Genomic DNA, 22,944 nt, shown 5'->3' on the forward strand with positions numbered 1-22,944 from the left:
CTAAATAAATTTTTAAACTTTCTTCCAATCTTCATCCACCGTCTCTTCACCCTGGTCTCGGGTTCTGTCAGTCTTTTCTATCCATTCCATCTAGTCCATCAACCTGGTGATCTCCTGTCCGAGGCTCTTAACTCTCTTCCATGTCCCTTCTGCAGATCTTCTTCATATTTATACCAACACTTTGCTTTGTCTTCTGCTGATCTTGTTCTTAATTTCCTTCCTTTGTCACTGAGGAGTAGATCTCGGGAAGACTCCAACCTAACAATGTCTTTATCCCTTCTCGACAGGTCAGCCCATTCTCCATAGACAGGGCCAAAATCCAAAAAATAATTCAAAACACGTTTCAAAGTCCCTCCAAAATTAAAGGCCCTCGCCACTCCAATCTCCCCCTGGCCCAAAACCAGATCCCAAAGGCCAGAACATCCCTGCATAAGGGGATCTTTCCAACTTTCCTTCTCCAATCCCAGTGGGACTCCATCTCTCCAAATCTGGCTTTCTCCAGATTCGGTCTTCAAAAGCAACAGCTTATGCTCATACAAGGCCGAGGCTCTCTCCATTTGTATTACTTGAGGTTCAACAACAACCTCCTCCTTTGTCTTCTCCACAGCTTGCCATGTCAAAGCAGATTCTTGGGTCGGTTCCTGAGTAGTTTCTTTATAAGTATTCACTTTTTGTCCCAAATCAATCCTTTTTTGTCCAAAATTGTCAATGCTAGTAGTCATCGCATCCATCTTCTCATGAAGCTGTTCCAATAAGGCACTTGTTTTGCAAAGAGCAATCACTAAGGCTTCTTCTGTCCACATTCTTGTCCAAGGTCAATGTCTAATTCTCATGGCTTTAATCTCTACAGCTGGAGAATTCCCCAGATCCACTCCTGCAACAGTTTCAAGAGCTCCCTCTAGGGGAAACAGTTTCTATTTGTATTCGTCTTTTTAAAAGCAGGTCCAGCAACAAAGTTAACAAAGTTAATTTCAATTTTCAGATATTTTGCTCCTTTCAAGTGCAAAAGGAAACATTGGAATCAATATGTTTCTCTTGTTTAACTATCTGTCAACATACGTTTTATTCACAGTCATTGAACTTTCCCAATACGTCGCTCCCTGGCAGCTCGTTCCCAGGTTCAAAACGGTGGTAATTTATCTTTCTTCACTCTCTCTCCTGCAGGCTTAAACAATCTAAACTTTCCCCCTCTTCTCCTGCTTCCAAGGGGGGGTTAGTAATTTTAGCCGATGGAGATTTAATCCTTTACAAAAGACTTTCCAGACTTTAGCTTGCAATGTCTTTGCTTCAATCTATTTACAAAAGCGGAAGGCGGACTTCCTGTTTGGAACCTTCCCGCTTCGGTGCCAAATGAAAGATGTTTAGTAATCCAATTTTCCATTCTACTCACGGGTAGTTGTTTAAAGTCCAATTGTCCACAGGAAAAAGTCAGCGCTCTCCAGCAACAGCAACGCGGCTTCACTTCGTGAAAAAAGCAGTCGATTCGAAGCACCGTGCCGCTCACCCCACGTCGCTCTGGATCCCCAAAACCAGGTTTCCCCGCGAGTAGGGGAGGTGCAAAAGGTGCCAGCCGAATCCCACGTCCACAGGCTTCTCCCGCCTGTGGTTTTTAATGGGTCCCCGCCTCGCCGTGGCGGTCCAGACCCTGATTTCCACGAAGCAGATTCCTCCTGGTCAGAGGAAATCCGCCATTGCCGGAGGCGCTAACCCGGAAGTCCCCCAGGCACTCCTGTCTTCCACTGCCTCCCGCAGTTTGGTCAAACTCATGCTGGTAGCTTCGAGAACACTATCCAACCATCTCATCCTCTCTCGTCCCCTTCTCCTTGTTCCCTCATTCTTTCCCAACACCAGGGTCTTTTCCAGGGAGTCTTCTCTTCTCATGAGGTGGCCAAAGTATTGGAGCCTCAGCTTCAGGATCTGTCCTTCCAGTGAGCACTCAGGGCTGATTTCCTTCAGAATGGATAGGTTTGATCTTCTTGCAGTCCATGGGACTCTCAAGAGTCTCCTCCAGTACCATAATTCAAAAGCATCAATTCTTTGGCGATCAGCCTTCTTTATGGTCCAGCTCTCACTTCCATACATCACTACTGGGAAAACCATAGCTTTAACTATACGGGCCTTTGTTGGCAAGGTGATGTCTCTGCTTTTTAAGATGGTTTCAAAGTTGGTGACCACATCTTGTTACTTCATGTTGCTTATTCCAGAGTTACTGTCACAAATGAAACCTGCCCTACTTCTAGAAATGTGCAATTAAATGATGGGAATAGGTTTACTTTTCTGTTGTTGTTTCCCCCCTGTTATCTGGGGCAGCAGGGTGATCAGCTTTGAAGCCAACAAAAAATTATTAGCAATTTGATCTAGTTCCCGTTTGGCTGCAGTTTGATATAGGGCTCTTCCCCTGCTCCCCTTCAGCGTTAAGGAGCACGGTGGGCATTTACAGGAAACAGAAAAGCTGTTCATCTTCAGTTGGTCTTTCATCTTTGCACAGTGCAATGTTCCAAGTTGAGGTGGAGAGACCGGCTTGTCCATGTACACTTCTGCCTCTATAGTGAGATTAGATCATTCCCTTATTAGGTTGTTTTTTTTTTTTAATGCCACCATTCCTAAAAACAGGAGTAAGGCTTGGGAAGCGTTTCTAGCAACTACGATTCAGAAGCAGACCGTCTCCGACAGTGGAGCTAGAACGTAGCCATTAGTGGCTTGGTTTGAGGGCAACCCGTCTGATAGACTTCAAACAAGAACAGTAATTTATAATCACACCTTTGAAAGTACTGTTGAAAGTGGCACTGGGATGAGCAAAGGTCGGAGATCTCATTGACGATGCCCAGGCAATGACCTGGTGGTGCCAGAGACTCGCAGCCCCATTTCAGACACAGCTGTGGCCGAGATTGTGTCGGGGTGGATGGGAAGAGAGGTATATCAGCCCAGCAACAAAGCTCTGTGGTTAGAATGTGTAAACTTCATCAAGCACAGCTTGGAGGAAGAACAGTTGCATTCTTCATGGCAAACAAGTAACAAGTACACCCAGCTAACAGAAAAAGACTGCATGGAATGGCGCAGCCATAGACCTCTGACCTTTTGCTTTTTAAGTCTAATTTTGCACATCCATGGATGAAGGAAGCACATGTTGGCCATTTTCTTTCCCTTTGTTTTTGTCATGCGAGCCATTGCGGCCTTTTAGGCTGTTCTGCATTTGCTGCTGTTTTTAATTCAGTTTAATGGCATGATATTTTGTTGGGTTTTATGATTTAACTGTTAGCTGCCTTGGTGGGACGGGTGGGGTGCAGTCCATTTTTGCAGTGGAAAGGCTGATTAGAAATATTTGAATAAAGAAAATAAAATTTTTGCTTTTTTTGGGAAAATGCAGAGCAAACGAAAGGTGGCGGTGATTTGCGGGGTGGGGGACAGTGAAAATGCAAACCAGTTATTATGGGAGGGAGAAAGTGATAGTTACTGTATGTAGGGGTGCAACATGGAGGGAAGGGCTGTAGCTCAGTAGCAGAGCATCACCTTTGGGTACAGAAGGTCCCAGGGTCAATTGCTCGCATTTCCAACTGGGGCTGGGAGAGACCCCTGTGTGAAACCCCGGAGAGCTGCTGCCAGTCAGTGTAGACAATACTAAACTAGATGGACCAGTGGGCTGACTGTGTGTATAAGGCAGCTTCCTATGTTCCTATGAAGGTTCTCAGGAGCAGACTGCCCAACCAAGAGGCAGAAACAACAAGATCCAAGAAACGATAAGAAGCAAACTGTAAGGGTTGTAACTGAGAGATGTTGGTGCCATCCTACGGCATGTTGACATAATGGTTAATTTAGCCTTGAATAAATGAGTCCATCTAACTCTTCATTAGAGAGTCTGATGCTCGCGATAAGCTTTTATTCTGTGCAAGTATCCTTTGCAGAGGATGGGAACTAGACAGCCACAGAGCCAACGCCAGATGATTCAAAGGTATTACTAAGATCTGTAATGTGCCCTTCAAGTTTACCACCCCTGATGGGTGACTCAAATATTATAGGGCCATTGGGAGCAACGGACCCTGGTACATGAGTCACAGAGGTCATGCAGCTGCCCATGGCAGCCCTGCTAAAAGACAGGCTCATTAGGCATATATTTCTGTTTGTTCTTAGCACTTGCTTCCTTACCTCAGTCTGCTGTCTAGCGCTTTCTTCCTTACCTCTTCTGTAACTCCATGGTCTTTGTAAAGGTGTTTGGACAGCAGGCGGATTTCTATGTCAGTAAGTAATTCTTACTCAGATGCACCTGGAGCCATTAATGTACATGTGGGTGAAGCTAATGAGCAAACTCAGTCCAGACAGGCTGGAAGTGCTGATGGTCCTTGAGTCATTGGACTTTGGAGGCTGTGCTTGGCCTGCTCTTGACGGGATTACGTTCAGTTTTGTAGCCCGGGAGAGCTGTTTAGGTGCCCAGATGTGCTTTTTATCAACTCTGGTTGGTGCTCCAGCTTTGCCCACTCCTGGGTAAAAGCAACCTGCTCATACATTGATACCTGTGCCTGTGCAAAATAATAATAATAATAATAATAATAATAATAATAATAATAATAATAATAATAATTTATATCCCGCCTTCCCCAGCCAAAGCTGGGCTCAGAGCAGCTAACAGTAAAATAATACGGCATTCTAAAATCAATTCATTATAAAATCATTTCAAATCAAATTAATGGCAACCATTGGGCTACAGTTCTGTGAAGAATTACCAAAGGAGGGGGTCAGGCTGCGTCTTGGCCAAAGCCCTGGTGGAACAACTCTGTCTTGCAGGCCCTGCGGAAAGATGTCAAGTCCCGCAGGGCCCTAGTCTCTTGTGACAGAGCGTTCCACCAAATCGGAGCCACAGCCAAAAAAGCCATGGCTCTGGTTGAGGCCAGCCTAACCTCTCTGTGACCCGGGACCTCGAAGGTGTTTTTGTTTGAAGACCGTAAGGTCCTCCATGGGACATACCATCTAAATTGGATTCCTTTGTTTGGGTGTCTGCTCACGTGAAAAGGTGGGGAGCTCTGCCCTCTGTTCCACTATGCCTGTTGCTCTCAGTGAGAGCCTGTTGGATTAAGCCAATAGCCCACTTAGCCCAGCACCAGGTGCCAGTGGAAAACCCACAAGCTGGACACAAGCTCAGGAGCCCTCCACACTCCTGTGGTTTCCTGAAACTGGTATTCAGAAGCATTACTGCCTCCTACTGTGGCGGCAGAGGAGATCCACCAAGTAGCCTTTGATAGGCCTCTCCTCCATCAATTGGTCCAGTCCTCTTTTAAAGCCATCTAAGTTGGTGGAGAAATTTGAAGTGGGCAACTTCCTCTAATCACCCTCCAGGGTTCTAAATCATGTGGGGAGCCTCCACAAGTAGAGGAGGCTCCCCGCTCCAGGTGTCACCCTCCAACTTGTGGAGGGTGATGGGCACAGCGGCATGGGGCACGATACAGCTTGACCTGTTCATCCCAGCTCTCCATCCCTATGTGTAGTCTTCACGTAGGAGCATAAGGCTGCCTATGGGTGGTAGACCGGTTGTTAACTATATTCCCATGTACTCAATGTATCTCACTGGTGCTTAAAGAGTTGTGCTGACTTCTATGCAGGCTGGAGAGCAGCGTTTCCATTGTTCTAGGCCAGGGGTCTGCAACCCGCGGCTCCGGAGCCACATGTGGCTCTTTTACACCTTTGCCGCGGCTCCGGGGCGGATACTAGCGAGGGGAGGAGGCGCATTGTGCGCCCCGACACTCCCCACTGTGGCGGGCGCTGTACTGGCTATGACGTCGCATGGGGGCAGTGTGTGCGTTAGTCACGCACCGTCCTGACATCACCTTCCCGCCCCGCTACATTGTAAGGGGCATGTACGCTGGTCACTGCATTGAAGGGGAGTGAAGAACACACACACACACAAATGTAACTTGTTAATTTAACGTTTATTTCTATGAGGAGGAGTAATTCTGAGGGGTCAAACAAAGAAATAATAAAAAAGTGACAAAAATGTTATTTTTATAATGACGAGGTTTTTTTCTTTGGAAACGGGTCCAAGTGGCTCTTTTTGTCTTAAAGATTGCAGACCCCTGTTCTAGGCACTTTTTGTGACAGGGGATTTCATTTATGCAAGCAGTTTCTGAGCTCTGGGAGCAGTATTGCACCTAAGGTTTCAGATTAAAACTGCCACTGCCTCCCCACTTCCAGCCACTCGACCCTCATATTATGGGGGCAGGCAGGGGAAGTATGGCTTTGTGTTGTGTTTTTTTTTTGCAGTCTTAGATGAGGACTAGACCATGTGAGATACAGTGGTACCTCGGGTTAAGTACTCAATTCGTTCCGGAGGTCCGTTCTTAACCTGAAACTGTTCTTAACCTGAAGCACCACTTTAGCTAATGGGGCCTCCCGCTGCTGCCGCACCGCCGGAGCACGATTTCTGTTCTCATCCTGAAGCAAAGTTATTAACCTGAAGCACTATTTCTGGGTTAGCGGAGTCTGTAACCTGAAGCGTATGTAACCTGAGGTTCCACTGTATAAGGTTTTAACTGCAGTTCATTATTTCCAGCTTTGCATTCTCCTCCATTGTCTGTGTCCGCGTTCAGACATATACCACTCTGCTCATATGGAATGAGGCTGCATTTTAAATTGCATTTCAGCCTGTATTTTAAATGGTTTTTTATTTTTCATTTTTTTTCCTTATTACATTTTTACTGAAATTTTATTGGTGTTAGCTGCCCTGAGCCTGGCTCTGGCCAGGGAGGGCAGGGTATAAATAAAATTATTTATTTATTTATTTAAAAGCGCACCTAGAAATTCCGTTGTGGTGCCTATAACCTAGGTTTAAGGTGCCATTTAGCTCCTAGTTTTCATATCTTAGTTTCTTAACACTTCTGGAGAGATGGAGTGCACACTCCTTGTACAACCAGCATATCTGTACACCAGACGTGTACCCTCTTAAATATTTTTCTGCAAGAGTAGCGGGTCTCTATACTGTTGGTAGATTCCCTACCCAACCATACCCTACTGTGCCCTCCCCTCTCCCCCATTGTCTGTGTCCACATTCAGACATATACCACTCCGCTCATATAGGATGCTTTATGGTTCGCCCAAAAAGCGAGATTGCCATTAAGTGTCTATTTTGTTTTTGCAGTGGAGCATGACAAGGAGTTCTATCACCAGCGCAGCCATCGTCGCGAGTTCCGGTTTGACCTCTCCAGAATCCCCGAGGGTGAAACAGTGACTGCTGCTGAGTTTCGGATTTACAAGGACTATATCCGAGAACGCTTTGATAATGAAACATTCCAGATCAGTGTCTACCAGGTCCTCCAGGAACACCCAGGAAGGTGAGTGACTGAGGAAAGACCCCAGCCTGAGCTGGGGTGTGAAAAGACAAGAGCCAATAATTGCGCGAGTGGCTGGAACAATTGCGTGGCATAGTGCTCATATCTGAATGCGCAAAGTCATCCTTTTCAGACTGTCAGGAGTTGAGAAGATGCAAAGCAATATGAAAGCTCTGTCTGTGATGGTTGTTGATCCACAAAGGCTGTTTCACACATGCAAACTATCCCTTAAGGTGGCAGCTGAGAAGCATACACAGGGTGAACTCAGGGTGAATCAAGGATTGATATATTTCGATGTTCGTTGCGCCAGTTTGTGGACCAGGCAGAAAGATTAGAATAGAAAGATTTTGATTATTTGAAATGTGAAGAGAGAAATATAACATGCAGAGGAATTGCTGGGCTAGCCTATGCAAAAAACGACCAGGATATTAATAAACAACTGAGGGCCACTGGCAATCCAAGAGAACTGTCCTTCCCCGCTGCCCTGAGGTGCGAACAGAGACGGGGGATTTGGAAGGTTGCTAGGGTAACTGGGTGTGAGCTGACAGGAAAAGAGTGTTTCTAACTAGGTGTGCTGGGAAGAAGAAGGGGGGAAAAAAGAGAAAGAGAGATCCATCTTGGGCAGGCTGGCTGAAGGCAGGCTGGGAGAGATGCCCTGGACTCGAGTGAACAGTAAGACTGATGAGTGGCTCTGTTTTCACAGGTGTCTGGCTTGACCCAACTGCACAGACACTGCTGTTATATCTTATAGCTGAGCACTCAAAGAGGGCTCATTAAAGCCAGATACTAGAAGGACTCACCTCGAGACCTAGTTCACCCAAAGCCTTTCCATGCACACACTTGCACCAGGCTTGGTTGGAAGCTCAGAAAGCATGGGCTGGATTCTAACTCCAATCTTGCCAGTTGCCCGACGCTGCTCAGCGTTTGTTGCAAGACGGGACATGAAACCTTCCTTCCCCGTGACTTAATGTGACTTTCGTATGGCGTAACTGATTGATTGGCATGCCCTTTGATTTTATTTTGCGTTGTGCCTTCTGCATTTAGGAAACCGGATGAATAACAAATTGAGTTTGGTTGGTGTTTTTCTTGACAAAAAGGAATGATGGAAGAAGTGAGTTGTTTAGCTTGGAAGAAGTTTTGTGATTGCGGATGGTCGTCTTCCAGCACTCGGTCCCACTCTTTGGAGGCTAGAGCAGGGAGCGCTAATCCATTATTGCTGTAGAGTAAAATTATTGGTCACCAGGGTAGGAAAGTTCCAAAAGTGTGTGCATATGGTAAGGAGGACTCCCTTTGATCTCTCTTGCTGAAGGTTTCCCCCTCCAGGCCTGCTGTTTGCCCAGGACTATAACTAACTACAGGAAAACAAACGCATTATACAATTTCCCAGGCTGACTCACGGCGTGCAGTGACATGCGTCATGCCGGCATGGGAGCTTTTCTTTCTTAAAAGCTGGAATTCTTTTTCCTGTGTAGGTTTAATAATAATAGCAGTAGCTTTCAAGAAGTGGCTGCTTTTCTCCGCGTTTCTCTCCCCCCCCCTTTTAAACTTTTGTGAATCGTGGTTTGTGGGTGAAGGAGATGAGTCAAGCAGTAAAGGAAGCATGAGAGCTTTTCACCTCTGGAAATTCCACATCAGATGCTGGTGTTGGAGTCCAAGAGCAATGCTTTCTCATCCCTGCTTCCTGTGGGAGTCCTTCGGTCAGATGTTGGTTATGACTTGAAAGCCCCAGGATGCGTTTCAGTGGCAGAAAGCTGGCTAACGAGTTGTGTGGTCTCCTTGATGCAAACCAGTAGAGGGAGGCCTCAAAAGCACTGTCTGTTTCCCAGGCTGGCCTTTTATAAGGGGAAAAGGGAAGTCTGGGGTCTGGACTTAGAAAGTGTGTCTCAAGCAACCTCAGAAGGTGCCTTATAGCGGCGGGTCAAGCTGTTTTTCCAACCAGCCCAATGCTATCTGCTCTTGAGCCTTATTAACCCCCAGGATCTTTCTTGATTGCAAGTCTTTCCCATCAACAATTATATTTTATTTATAAAGATATTTATACTGCCAACCTAGCAGTTTGAAAACACGTCAAGTGCAAGTAGATAAATAGGTACTGCTCCAGCGGGAAGGTAAACGGCATTTCCGTGCGCTGCTCTGGTTCGCCAGAAGCGGCTTAGTCATGCTGGCCACATGACCAGGAAGCTGTATGCCGGCTCCCTTGGCCAATAAAGCGAGATGAGCGCCACAACCCCAGAGTCGGTCATGACTGGACCTAATGGTCAGGGGTCCCTTTACCTTTATATCATAAAAAATTCAAAGCTGTTTGCAGCAGTATCTCTCTATATAACAAAAACACATAAAAATTGTAGTCAGAGACCACCAACTAACTATTCCTCTGCTCTGCATAGCTCAGTTGGTTAGATCATGGTACTGATAACATGAAGGTAGCAGGTTCGATCCCCATATGGACAGTTGCATATTCCCACATTGCAGGGAGTTGGACTAGATGATCCTTAGGGTCCCTTACAATTCTAAGATTCTAGGAATGCTCTCCTTCTCTGTGTTCTTCTGCAGGTATTTATATTCTTCTGTTTGTTCCTTGCTAGTTCGGCACCGTATCTCTTTCTTCCTTGCGTTTTCATGCTTTTTAAAATCTTCTGTCACTTTATGGGACTCTGCCAATTATTTTTTGTTCATGTTATTCCACTTCTTTCTCTTAAATGCTTTGAAACTCATTTATTTCATTTTGTGCATTTCGGCTTGCTGATTTCTAATTCTGCTCCACCTCCACCTCTTTCAGTTTAATTTTTAAAGCCCTCTTCAGGTGTTCTGATGCCACGCCAATGTGATTTTTCTGGGGTGCAGGGAACTTCCACAAGTGCAGGGGGATATCCCTGCTCCATGAAATTATCCTGCAACTCATGGAGAATGATGGACAGGATCATACAAATGTGTGTGGAGCTAACACAATCACATCCTCCTTTTATGTGATTATTTATTTAATGATTTTGTTCATTTATTTGTTGCCTGCCTGGCCTTTACCATAAGGTTCCAGGGTGTTGGGGTGAGCAGCAGTTTTGTAATATAATATTTAAAAAGTTAAAAGCATACGATGCATCCTCAAGAGTAGCGGACGGCAATGGTGGGACAGCAGTGCTCACTTGACCTCCTCACAGCCATGTTGCTCCTGCTGATTACTGAGAAAGTGAAGGCGAGGAGGGTAAGGAGACTGGCACAGTGCAAACACTGTCAGCGGAGTAAATCCAGGGCTCCTACTAGCGTGTTTGCACCATGCTAACCTTACCCCTCTCCTTCCTGGTGCTCCTTCCTGAAGCAATGCTGACCTGCCATGCAGTCTGCTATTGGTCCTAAAATATGTATCTCGAGTATCGTAGATCAGATGCACTAAGTTGAAATCTTGGTCTGTTGGGCAGGTTCTGTTTTTGTTCAGCGCCTAATTTTTTATTCAGTTTTTAGGCATTTCACAAATAAGAGGTATACATTTAAATAGTTAAATAATTAAACTATTAAATAAGAGGTATATGTTTATAACACTTTTCAGATAGTTATTGTCTCCTAAAGTGGCTCACCACATTTACTACTATTACTACTACTACTACTACTACTACTACTACTACCACTATTATTATTATTATTATTATTATTTTACCAGCCCTTCACCCAAAGGTCCCAAGTTGGGTAACATAATATTAAAACACAATAGTGAAAACAGTTCAAAAAAACTTAACAGTCACACAAAAAAGATGGGTCCTTAAAATAGACACCTCTCGTCAAAAGCCAGGGCAAAGGGGTGCGTCTTCAGCATATGCCAGAAACTGTATCATTAATAATGAGAAAGAGTCCTGCTATCAGGTTTACAAACTAAACAGGCAAAACCCACAAAGGAAAAGGAAAGTTGGGAAAAAGGTAGAGGAGGGAGATTCAGCTCTTTGAAGCTGGAACAAAGTGATGAGCTGCAAACATTTATATTCAGTCGGGCTGATCTCCCCTTCTGGGTTGTTCTTGTCTGAGTAGCAGTTGTTCCTATGATTCAGGAAAGGGTAAGATCGGCCCAGTATACCTGAAGGAGCGTCTCCACCCCCATTGTTCAGCCCGGACACTGAGTCCAGCTCCGAGGGCCTTCTGGTGGTTCCCTCACTGCAAGAAGTTAGGTTACAGGGAACCAGGCAGAGGGCCTTCTCGGTGGTGGCGCCCACCCTGTGGAATGCCCTCCCATCAGATGTCAAGGAAATAAACAACTACCTGACTTTTAGAAAATGTCTGAAGGCAGCCCTATTTGGGGAAGTTTTTAATGTTTGATGTTTTAGCGTGTTTTAAATATTCTGTTGGGAGCCCAGAGAGGCTGAGGAGGCCTGGCCAGATGGGCAGGATAAATATTATTACTAGTGAGGTCTTGTTTCTTTGGCTGGTGCATGGGGCCAGAGTGTCCTTTCTCGTTGCTCCTTCAGTCCCCTAGCAACTGGCATTTGGAGCAGAGTTATTTCTGGCAGGGGCATGAAAGCGACCCACGGAAACAAGATGGGGGGGGGGCTCCCCCTTGCCACAATGTTATCCCAGAAAGGCAGGGAACGCCACCCTCCAATGGCCTATTGGTAGAGCATCTGCTTTGCATGTAGAAGGTCCCAGGCTCAAACCCCAGCAGCTCCAGGTAGGGCTGGGAGTGTCCTGTGTCTGAATACCTGGGGAGCTGCTGCCAGTCAGTGGTCCAACAGCTTCCTGGGTTCCTAAGGCTGTCTCATGAACACACAGCTGATCTCATCTTTGCCTCTGTTGGAATGATCGCAAAGTAATTAGTTACACAAATATCTATGCAAAGTGTGCGCAAGATGTTTGGCAAGATGATACACGAGACTCAGCAAAACAGACCGAAATTGAAGGTGCCGTGTTTGCATATCCAATTACCAAGCTTGCACAAACAGCCACAATATCTAGGCTAGTAGTATAAACATAGATGTTGTGGTTGTTTGTGCAAGATTGGCATATATTAGCTCTAAGAGCAGTATATTTATATGGAACCTTTTATAGTTGGACCAGGCGTCTGAAAGCAAGTGCATGTGGTCAGTGGCGTAGCGTGGGGGGTGCAGGGGGGGCCGCCGCACCGGGCGCATCATCTGGGGGTTAGGGTTAGGGGGCGCAAATCCACGGGTTAGGGGGCGCAAATCCACGGGTTAGGGGGCGCAAATTACTTGCCTTGCCCCGGGTGCTGACAACCCACGCTACGCCACTGCATGTGGTTGTGTGTTCACAGGTTGCATTGTTGCTCTGCCTCTCCCGTTCAGCCCCTGAGATGCTCAGATTATTAGCAGGGGTGACGTCTCTCCTCTATATCATCCTATGTTTACTTGTCTTTCCAAATGCAATCCTATAAATGGTAAAAGTTGCAATTCAACGCCGAACGTGTTTTATTTCTCATGATCATATTGCAATATCACAGTGCGCGTGTTTGCAAGACAGGAAAAGCTCTTGTAGGAACCATAGATAAAAGAATGAAGAAATACCACCTTCTAGTAACATTTCCCCATAAAAAGGGATTGTATATTATGATTACATATTATGATGCTTTCATTTATGCATTGCTTCTTATGAAGCATCTCAAAGCAGTTTCCCAACACAATAAAACATATATAAAAATTGTGTACAGTGGTACCTCAGGTTAAGTACTTAATTCGTTCCGGAGGTCTGTTCTTAACCTGAAACTGTTCTTAACCTGAAGTACCACTTTAGCTAATGGGGCCTCCCACTGCCGCCACACCGCTGGAGCACAATTTCTGTTCTCATCCTGAAGCAAAGTTCTTAACCCGAGGTACTATTTCTGGGTTAGCGGAGTCTGTAACCTGAAGTGTATGTAACTTGAAGTATATGTAACCTGAAGTGTATGTAACCCGAGGTACCACTGTATATAAGAAAATTAAAAAGAATTGCACATATTTAAAAACAGTTAAAACAATTAGAGGCAACAACTGATTTATGCCCATGCATGTGCGCATCGCGGCAACCCGGAAGTGGCAGAAAAACTGGAATAGGAGGGGCAGAGCAGGCTTGTGTGCACTCTGCCATCATGTGCAATGACCCAGAATGCAGCCCCCCCCCAAATTGAGGGTTGCTTCTGCATATAGATATAGATAGATATAATTTCAAATCTCCTACAGATTCTAACTAGAATATACCGTATTTACTTGAATCTAACGCTCCCCTTTTTTGGTCAAATTTCGTTGCGAAAATTAAGATTAGATTCAATGGCACATTTACATTCACCAGCACATACTTTTTTGGGTTTCAAGGTTCTGAAAATTGAGGTGCACGTTAGACTCAATGGTGCATTAGACTCGAGTAAATACGGTCCTTCTCTAACTGTTGAAAAAGGAAGGTCTTCAACAGATGAGAGATATTGCCTTTCTGAGATGTCACATGAGGGAGTTTCAAAAGGGAGGTGCTGCCACACTGATGGCCCGATTCCGACATCATGTGGAGTAGACCTCCTGGTAAGATGGCACCTTCTAGATGCCCTTTCTTGCAGACTGTAGTGATTGGCTCAGCATACAAGGGGTGAGGTGGTTCTTTATGCTGATGCATAAATCGAGCAACGATTCACACGTGCGCAGACATCACTTGATAACTTTCAGATGAGCTCCCTCCTTCCTTAGTTGTGAAGTATTGTCTTCTGAAGCCAAATGTTGGTTGATATGAAACCTCTGTTTGCAGTATTTGTTCTGTGGAATGCAACAGAACAACGTGCAACAGGATGTCACTGAAACCTTAAAATTACAAAGCGCCCTGAAGTAGGGCTGGGTTTGAAGACTGCTTGGAAGCCATTCTTTATTTGGGAGCATATGTGAACAGTTCTCAGTACCTTCTGTCTTCCACCCTGCTCACTTAAAATCAAAACTGTGTGAGGAAAGTGTATGCTTTAGGCTATCCTGTCTTAAAATATTTACAAGCGTCCCAGTAAGAATAATTTTCAAGTAAAGCTCTGTGTTTGCTTGAATAAAGCAGATGTATGGTTTAAATGTTGCATTCAAATGAAACAATAGTTCTATCAGTTCTATATAATTTGTTTACTTGCAGTATAGTCTTATATATCTCTATCCAGCTCCTGCCAACCTAGCAGTTCAAAAGCATGCCAGTGCAAGTAGATATATAGGTACCACTGCGGCAGGAAGGTAAATGGTGTTTCCGTGTGCTCTGGCACTTGTCATGGTCCTCCGTGCGCCAGTAGCGGTTTGGTCATGCTGGCCACATGAGCCGGAAAGCTGTTTGTGGACAAACACCGGCTCCCTTGGCCTGAAGCAAGGTGAGCGCCACAACCCCATAGTCGCCTTTGACTGGACTTAACGGTCCAGGGGTCCTTTACCTTTACCTTTTACCCCAAGAAAGAATTGCAGCCTTAGTATTCTTTTAAAATGTTCATGCTATGCATTATCTCTCGGCCAGTGTGTGTATGTGTGTGTGTTTTGTCTGCATCCGTTAGAGAGTTGGTGTGATTGCTGCCTGCCTGGGTTTTTTGGCTGATTGCAATGTGTGGTATTGTTTGGCTGCTGCCTGAGGTGTTGTGGTCCAGAGTCTACCTCAGTATAAAGACAGACTTGGCTGTAAGCAGTGGGGTCAACACCAAAGCGTGTGGTTTCTTCTTGTAAATTATAAACTTGCAATTTTTTTGGAGGGCTAAATGTCATAAATGCTTTTTGGTTTTTTATTTCATTTTCCCATTCAGTCTCTTTGGTGCTACCCTCTAGGTCAGAGATTGCCCAATGTTGTTGGACTCCATTTCCCCTTAACCCCAGTAAGCATGGCAGTGGTCAGGGAATTACAGCCCCAACAACATCTAGAGGGCATCCTGTCGGCTATTCCTGCTGTATATGGTTTATCCATGGTTGCTTTTAGTATTGTTTAAATGTAATAAAATGTAGTAATATGTCTTAATTATCCTCAAAAGTCCTAATGATTTTCTCTCCTTTTTCTTTATCCCTCTCTAGGGATTCAGATTTGTACTTGCTTGACACTCGGACAATTTGGGCCGCTGAAGAAGGCTGGCTAGTGTTTGATATTACAGCAACCAGTAATCACTGGGTGGTCAACCCACAACACAACCTCGGCTTGCAGCTATCAGTGGAAAGCATAGATGGTATGTTTCCGAAAGGTCATCGCTGACAAATCTCTATTTCGGCTTCCTATCCTGCAGTTTATGGCTAGTTGTTTTTCGAAATGGCGACATTTTCATATCCCAACCCTCCATTCTTCCTGCCCACTGATTCGTTCCTCTTTCCTGCCTCCCATACATGGGACAGATTAATAACTGGAGCAGCTCCACAGGAACCAGATAGTTTCAAAGACTGTCACTTTGGCATTCATTTGCTTTTGAAAAAGGATGATGCTGTCCCTCATGATTGCTGATAAGAGTTTGGATGGACCTAGCCTACTGAAGTCTTAGAAGTAGTTTTCCATGCTTTATATAGGTATCTGCTGCTTTCCTATGACTATTACTTCTTGTCCTTCTAGTGTCCACTTGACATCTACCATCCTTATATCTGTTTCCCCTTCCATCCAGCATTATGGTCCTTCCCTTTTGATGCCTCCTTCAGCAGCTTCTTGGAATACTTCCAGAGGCATTGGGTGAAATTCAGCATCACACTCTTGCCAATCGTCTGTGCAAACATTCCGGCTAGTTAGACGGAACAATACCTTCTCCCTGCACACTGTTCTAGGGTTCTCCTGACCTACCCAGGGCCATTTTTTTGCAGGGGAGGTGGGCGCAGGAAACCCCATTGCTCAAGTGTTGCCCTGGCACAGGGCATCTGCTGATGGAGCTGGTTAGGCGACTCCTACCCACTGTCCTGCAGCAGGTAATAATCCCAGCAGAAGGGTTCTGATGGCAAGGGACCAGCTGCAAGCAGAGTCAGTGGGCACAATCAGGGTCAAGCGAGACCAGGTTGAGCAGTTCCACATCCTGGTGGGATTTAAGACTGGGTAGCTCTATGCGAATGTTGGTTTAGTGACAGGTAACCTTGGACACGGGTTGGCCCACAGAGCCTGGGACTTGCCGATCAGAAGGTCGGCGGTTCGAATCCCCATGACGGGGTGAGCCCCCGTTGCTCGGTCCCTGCTCCTGCAGTTCAAAAGCACATCAAAGTGCAAGTAGATAAATAGGTTCCGCTCCGGCGGGAAGGTAAATGGCGTTTACGTTCACTGCTCTGGTTCGCCAGAAGCGGCTTAGTCATGCTGGCCACATGACCCAGAAGCTGTACACTGGCTCCCTCGATCAGTAAAGCAAGATGAGTGCCGCAACCCCAGAGTTGGCCACGACTGGACCTAATGGTCAGGGGTACCTTTACCTTAACCTTGGACTGAGTCTCCCATGGACAAGCTGGGGGCAATGATCTGGACCAACTGACATTTCTATAATATTTTAGGTCTTTAAAATATAAGCCAATTCTGAGCTGTAGCTACAGGGGTGCTACCCAGGGGTTGGTTTTGTTTTGTGTGTGTGTGTGTGTGTGTGTGTGTGTGTACGCAAATGTATGTGGGGGGTACCAAGCTGGGTCTCTGGCCACTTAGGTATTTAAAAATCCCAACACCGTATATTCAGGGCCAGCACCAGATTCAGGTGGTAACATCCTTGAATCCTCAGAGGGAATGCACCCCCAGGCTTAATGTTTCTTCCAGGTGCAGCAGAACTCCCAACCAACAAACTTAATCCATTTTATCAGGGATGACTTCTGTTTATTCACCCTAACCAGCTCCAAAGTGGTCCCCCAGGCACAGGTTCATAGCTCCCATTGCCTCTCTAGCATTTAAAGATTTAAATGTGAAACAGAACAATGCGATTGGTGACATCTTGGCCCCAGACCCTGGACCCATTTCTGGGTTTTTTTTGGCAACATTCAGAACACCCTGTCCCTGCCCTCACCAGAAACAGACTTCCCTTTTTCCAAACCAAGCACGAATGAAAACCAGGAGGAACAAGGAGATCCATTATATGGGTAGTAGCTTAGCCGAGGAACAGATGGAATGCATGGCATTGACACGGCCCTTGGTGTCCATCCCAGTTGTCCCATGGAGACCTTGGTCAGCCCAAGCCGAGTTGTTTTGAAGTGTTGTTTGAAACGATAATGAAAGACATTAGTTCATATTTAATAGCAATCCCGATTCCTTTGTATCAGCGCCAGCGAGATCCAGCAACGATAGGAAAGGAAAGGGAATTTTAAAGGCTCTTTGTTTACTCTTAGAAAGTTTGGATAAAGTGAAGCAATGCGAGAGAGGCTGAAGTAATTTTTTAGCCTGGGGCATTCTGTCATCTTCTAAGCACTCTTAATTCTTTCCTCCCTGACAATATGTTGGAGCAGCAGCTGACTTCTCGGAGCTTACTTGGGTTTCTTACTTATTACGGGTTCACATCCTGTTTGTCTCATTGCAGAGGCAAGGAAAGCAGAGCTATACGTCAGCCTGAACCTCTGTGCATTTGCTTGGCACTAAGTCTCGTTGAGTTTAATGGGACTGTGCATCGAATTATATAGCCTTCAAGGTGCTGAAGCCTAAGGAGAGTCATTTGAGAATATGGTTGTCTCTTTACATTTAATTGTGGGACATCAGTATTGGTTTTTAAGTCCTAAAGAACCGTTGTTGTTTAAATAATGCAACCATTTGAGCATATGAATAGCCATGCAAGATCAGCCCCAAAGCACATTTAGTTCACTATCCTGTTCTCCTATAATAGGCAGCCAATAATAAGATTCTAAATTGACCCAGCCTGCTGTAAATACTTTGAATTTGCCTAGGCGAAAGCAGGTCAAAAGAGCAGTGATCCCCTTTCTTGTGGCATCTTACTCAAAAGTCGACCCATTTAAATGAACGAACATGGCCAAGTTAGGTCCATTAATTTCAATGGATCTGCTCTGAGTAAAACTTAGTGGACTACTACCATATATTTGCTTAGGCTTCTGTCCCACCTTTCCTCAGTGAGCTCCAAGTGGCACACATGGTTCTCTCCCTCCCCATTTCATCATCACAACAACTCTTCGAGGTAGGCTACCCTGAGAGGGTGAATGATTGGCTCACAGTGTGGTGATATGTCCTGGTCTTGTGTGTCCTGGTTCAACACACTAACCACTATACCACACTGCCTTTAGGCTGCAGCATCGAGAGCAGTCAACCCTGGCTTGTGGGAATACACAGATCTGACTAGCCAGGCATAGTCCAGCTTGCACACTGAAGTTCAAGAGTTGGCGCCAGTAAGCAAAATATATTGGAAAGACTAAAAGCCACTTCTTGCCCTCAAGCGCAATCTATCCGGAATGGCACTGGACTTCATTTCAGATGAGACGTTTTTATTTTAAGCCAATAACCTTCCAGTGAAAATTTAGTGTTCCGCTGAGGCTAGTTTTTAATTGTTCTTTTTTACAGGATCACATCAAATTCTAAGCTGCTGAACTCAAAGAAACCTCTCTTAAAAGCAAAAAAAGCAAAATAAATACTGTAAATAAATAATAATAATAAAAACCCAGGGAAGTCTAATATTGACGTTGACCTAGCATAACATAACATTTGCTTCAGTTTGGGCACCGTGGCATATAACATAACATTTGTTGTGTTGAAGCATTGCTTGCGAGAAAAGCTGCCTTAATTTCAGGGCCCAGTTTTTGATCCTAACCCTAGTGAGAATGGCTTTGGGAGCAAACCCCCAAGAAAAAAAACATCTGTAACCACTGCCCTGTGGGGACATCTTTCAGAGAAGAAAGGGCAAAGGAGTAAACCCTTCACAAATCCAGAGTAAGCCCCTAAGATGACAACAACAACAACAACAACAACAACAACAACAACAACAACAACAACAACAACTTGTTATATGGCTGGGTTTCTATAGCCACTCTGGGTGGCTTTCAACAAAGATTAAAAATACATCAAAATGTCACACATTAAAAACTACCCTGAACAGGGCTGCCTTCAGATGTTTTCTAAATGTCAGGTAGTTGTTTATCTCTTTGACATCTGATGGGAGGGAGTTCCACAGGGCGGGGGCCACTACTGAGAAGGCCCTCTGCCTGGTTCCCTGTAACTTGGCTTCTCGTAGTGAGGGAACCGCCAGAAGGCCCTCTGTGCTGGACCTCAGCATCCGGGCAGAACGATAGGGGTGGAGACCCTCCTTCAGGTATACTGGGCCGAGGCCGTTTAGGGCTTTAAAGGTCAACACCAACACTTTAAATTGTGCTCGGAAACGTACTGGGAGCCAATGTAGGTCTTTCAAGACCAGTGTTATGCAGTCTCGGCGGCCGCCCCCAGTCACCAGTCTAGCTGCCACATTCTGGATTAGTTGTAGTTTCCGGGTCACCTTCAAAGGTAGCCCCACGTAGAGCACATTGCAGTAGTCCAAGCGGGAGATAACTAGAGCATGCACCACTCTGGCAAGTGCCTTGCATCCCACCTTCTGGCAACTTCTGGCCAGGATGGTGCCAAACTTATTACTCTGCTTTCCTTTGGACCACATCAGCGAGATGGAGAGAGGGGTCCTGTCATCTGGTCAACCCAGGACCTCCATACACACAGGCTTGCACCCTGGGGTGGTTATTTGGTGCTGCAGATGCAGCAAAAAGAGTGCAGGGGGCAGCAGTTAGGAGTTACCAGTCTCTGCAGCCACAGCAGGCGCTGGGATTCTCCAGCAACTTGACTTCACCCCTGGAGGCTCACTCCGTTGTCTCTTGAGACAAATGGATGCCCACGACAAGTTTTTAAGTTAGCCTCAGCATGCGTCTGGAAAGCCATGGGAGTTTAGCTTGTGGGTTTGCAGGTCCAGCTATTTGTCTTCCTTCTCTTCCTGGTGCAAATGGGAAGCAGGTAACACTCCGCTTCAGAGCTAATGGTCTGTCCATCCCCCATCTCCTTAGGGCAAAGCATCAATCCCAAGTTAGCTGGTCTTATTGGAAGACACGGCCCGCAAAACAAGCAGCCCTTCACCGTGGCTTTCTTCAAAGCCACAGAGGTGCATCTCCGCAGTATCCGTTCCGCAGGAGGCAAACAGCGGAACCAGAACCGGTCGAAGACACCAAAGAACCAAGAAGCCTTTCGGGTGTCAAACCTCGGAGGTATGCCGGCATTAGGTGTGTGCTTTCCATAAAGCTAACCTTGGTGGGGAATGCAGTTTAAAAGCTGGAACGATTTCTGTTTCAGGGAGTGAATGCCGGGTGGGGCCTTACAGGCCAGCAGTCAGGGTAGAAGATGGGCGGAGCAGGAGTTCCACTGGTTGGGTGGGACCCCACCGATGGCACTTCCGGCCATCCACAAGTTTGCTGCTTTGTGTGCCGCAGAACCATCAAGCCATAACATAACCGTGGTTCCCAACTCTGAGCCCGGGCACCAAACTATATGGAGAAATAGGCACCGGATCTTGTGTGCGATTTTACAACTGCCTACCAAAGAGGAGAAGCCTGACTGAGGCTAAAGTGTTTTGCTTTTGCCCAGTTAATGAACAAGTAGCCATAGGCAAAAGCACTTGAATAAATACAAGCTAGGGTTGTGTAAACACAGAAGCATCGTTTACTTTTCTGAGGTTTTGCCCTGGTTTGAGTGAGATGGCAAAGCTGACTTTGCAAATACATATGTGGATCAGAGGTAACAATAATTTATTACTGGGGGCTTCCTTGATTTTTTATGGGGAACAATAGGCTGCTTAAAATGTTGATTAACAAAGTTTTCTATTGTTGAAGCTTATAATACAATAAGTCATCAAGTGGAATGACATTCACCTCTCACAATACTGCCAACAGCTTTTCCTCGCACAGAGTTTGAGGCAGAATTTTGATCCTGCCCCCAACTCAAATTTTGATATGTGCCCACTCAAAAAAAAGTCTGATGTTAAAATGTTCATGTAAGTCACTGGTGAGGGTGACAGAAAGTGCCCTTAACTGGGCTGTGCATTCACTAAAATTGCCGAGTAGTGTGCTGCTGGTCAATCTCAGCTAACATGGTAATTTTTTCCTCTCCTTTTCCTATTCAACACTTTTCAAACTCAGAAAACAGCAGCACTGACCAGAGACAAGCTTGCAAGAAACATGAGCTCTATGTCAGCTTCAGGGATCTTGGCTGGCAGGTAATGTGATTTCTGTGCTTGGAATCAGAGATTTGTGGTGCATTTTTAGTCCTCTGTTGCTATCGTGCTGGTAATGCAAACCCCATGACCCAGTTTTCCAAGTTCTGACCCTTAGAGAAGAGCAGTGACTAAGCCCATCCTGGCAGTTGCTGCAAACTTCTAATGTACAGTAATACCTCTGTGATCGTCCGCCTCGTCTAGTGTCCATTCCGGCAAATGTCTGTGACAAACCCAGAAGTACCAGAATGGGTTACTTCCGGGTTTTTCCGCTCATGCTTTGCCCTGCGTCCTTTTCGGCTAGCGAGCAGGGCTCCGGAACGGATCCTGGTCGCAAAAGAAGGATGTATGTCTGCAAAGTCATAACAATCAGAGGGATGGAGGGGGTGGATATTATTGATTGGTCATCAGTCCTGCAGATTTGCAACTCCTCAGGATCATACTCTCAGCTTAGTTTGTTGAACTCTAATTTGGCTGCCTCCATCTAAAAGTCTGTTGGTTTAATGATGAGTGAATGCCCTCACCAAAATCAGCCACAACTTGATCAGCCCTGCATACAGAATCTTGCAAAATGTGAAGAGGTTGCTTAAGGCCAGTGGGGCACATGCCCCTAATGCAGTTGTTTTCCAGTTTCACAAAAGATTACCTGTGTGTTCAGAAGCAGGTTAACAAATTTGTGCTCTTAGTGGGGTGCCCCAAACACTTTCCTCCCCCCCCCTGCTCATCTTCAAAGCCATCCTCAAAGACTTTAGGGCATTTCTAGCGATTTACTGAGAGTGATGGCAGATGTAGCATTGAAACAGCAGTCACCAGGGAGCGGAAAAGCCAAGTCTGCCTCCCCTATTTGCCATCAGCAAGGGGTATTCACTAATCCTAAAGATGGAAGCTCCACCTAGTTATTGGCTCCAACAACCATTGGCAGAACCATCCTTCCAGAATGTGGCCATTTGGTTCCTTCACCAGGTAGCTGGAACTTGATTCCCTTGCACCACCCAAAATGCCCAGCTGCAAAGCGAGAGATACAGTGAGAAATGGTTCTTGATAAGCTGGAGGGCCACATTTCCTCCTGGGCAACCTTCCTAGGGCTGCTCACATGCCAGGGCCAGGGCCAGATGCAGAAAGTGTAAAATCCATGTAAATTTTGCCTTTGTACAGTAGGGTAGCTTTTGCATCCTCCTCTCTGTCTTCCATCCAGACAAGCCAGAACCATTATCAGGATATAAGGACACATTCTAGCAAGGCAAAAACCAGCCAGGCAATAAGATGTGAAGCAGGGCCAAATGAGGGGTGTGGCCTGGGACAAGGGTATGGTGCGAGGGGAACTCCCAAGGGTCAGATGCAAAGGCTTATAGGGCTGTATTTGACCTCTAGATCTGAGGCTCCACACCCCTGATGTGCAGCAGAATAGTCACAAAATCCTTCAATAGCTGCACTTGCATGTAGCAGTCAGCCAGACTTTCTTATAGGGAATTGTAGTAAAGTACAAGCTGCTTGTTGGCGCATGCTACCCAGTTCCTCCTGCTCTGCTTCTCCCCTGCTGTGAGCGGAATCAAGAAG

General features: G+C 45.8%; 1 protein-coding gene across 2 annotated transcripts in view; it reads left to right on the top strand.

Annotated features, from left to right (window-relative positions):
- BMP7 (bone morphogenetic protein 7) overlaps positions 1 to 22,944 on the top strand; it is an 81,977-nt gene that overhangs the window by 55,002 nt on the left and 4,031 nt on the right. Inside the window, exons 2-5 of one of the 2 annotated variants that reach the window (XM_081196458.1) lie at positions 7,124 to 7,316; positions 15,287 to 15,435; positions 20,189 to 20,401; positions 21,314 to 21,390. In XM_081196458.1, coding sequence (XP_081052584.1) covers positions 7,124 to 7,316; positions 15,287 to 15,435; positions 20,189 to 20,401; positions 21,314 to 21,390 — 632 coding nt within the window. The remainder of the gene's footprint in view (positions 1 to 7,123; positions 7,317 to 15,286; positions 15,436 to 20,188; positions 20,402 to 21,313; positions 21,391 to 22,944) is intronic. The other variant, XM_081196459.1, reaches the window with a different exon arrangement.

The sequence above is a fragment of the Podarcis bocagei genome (assembly GCF_964188305.1).
Source record: "Podarcis bocagei genome assembly, chromosome: 5".
NCBI lineage: Eukaryota > Metazoa > Chordata > Lepidosauria > Squamata > Lacertidae > Podarcis > Podarcis bocagei.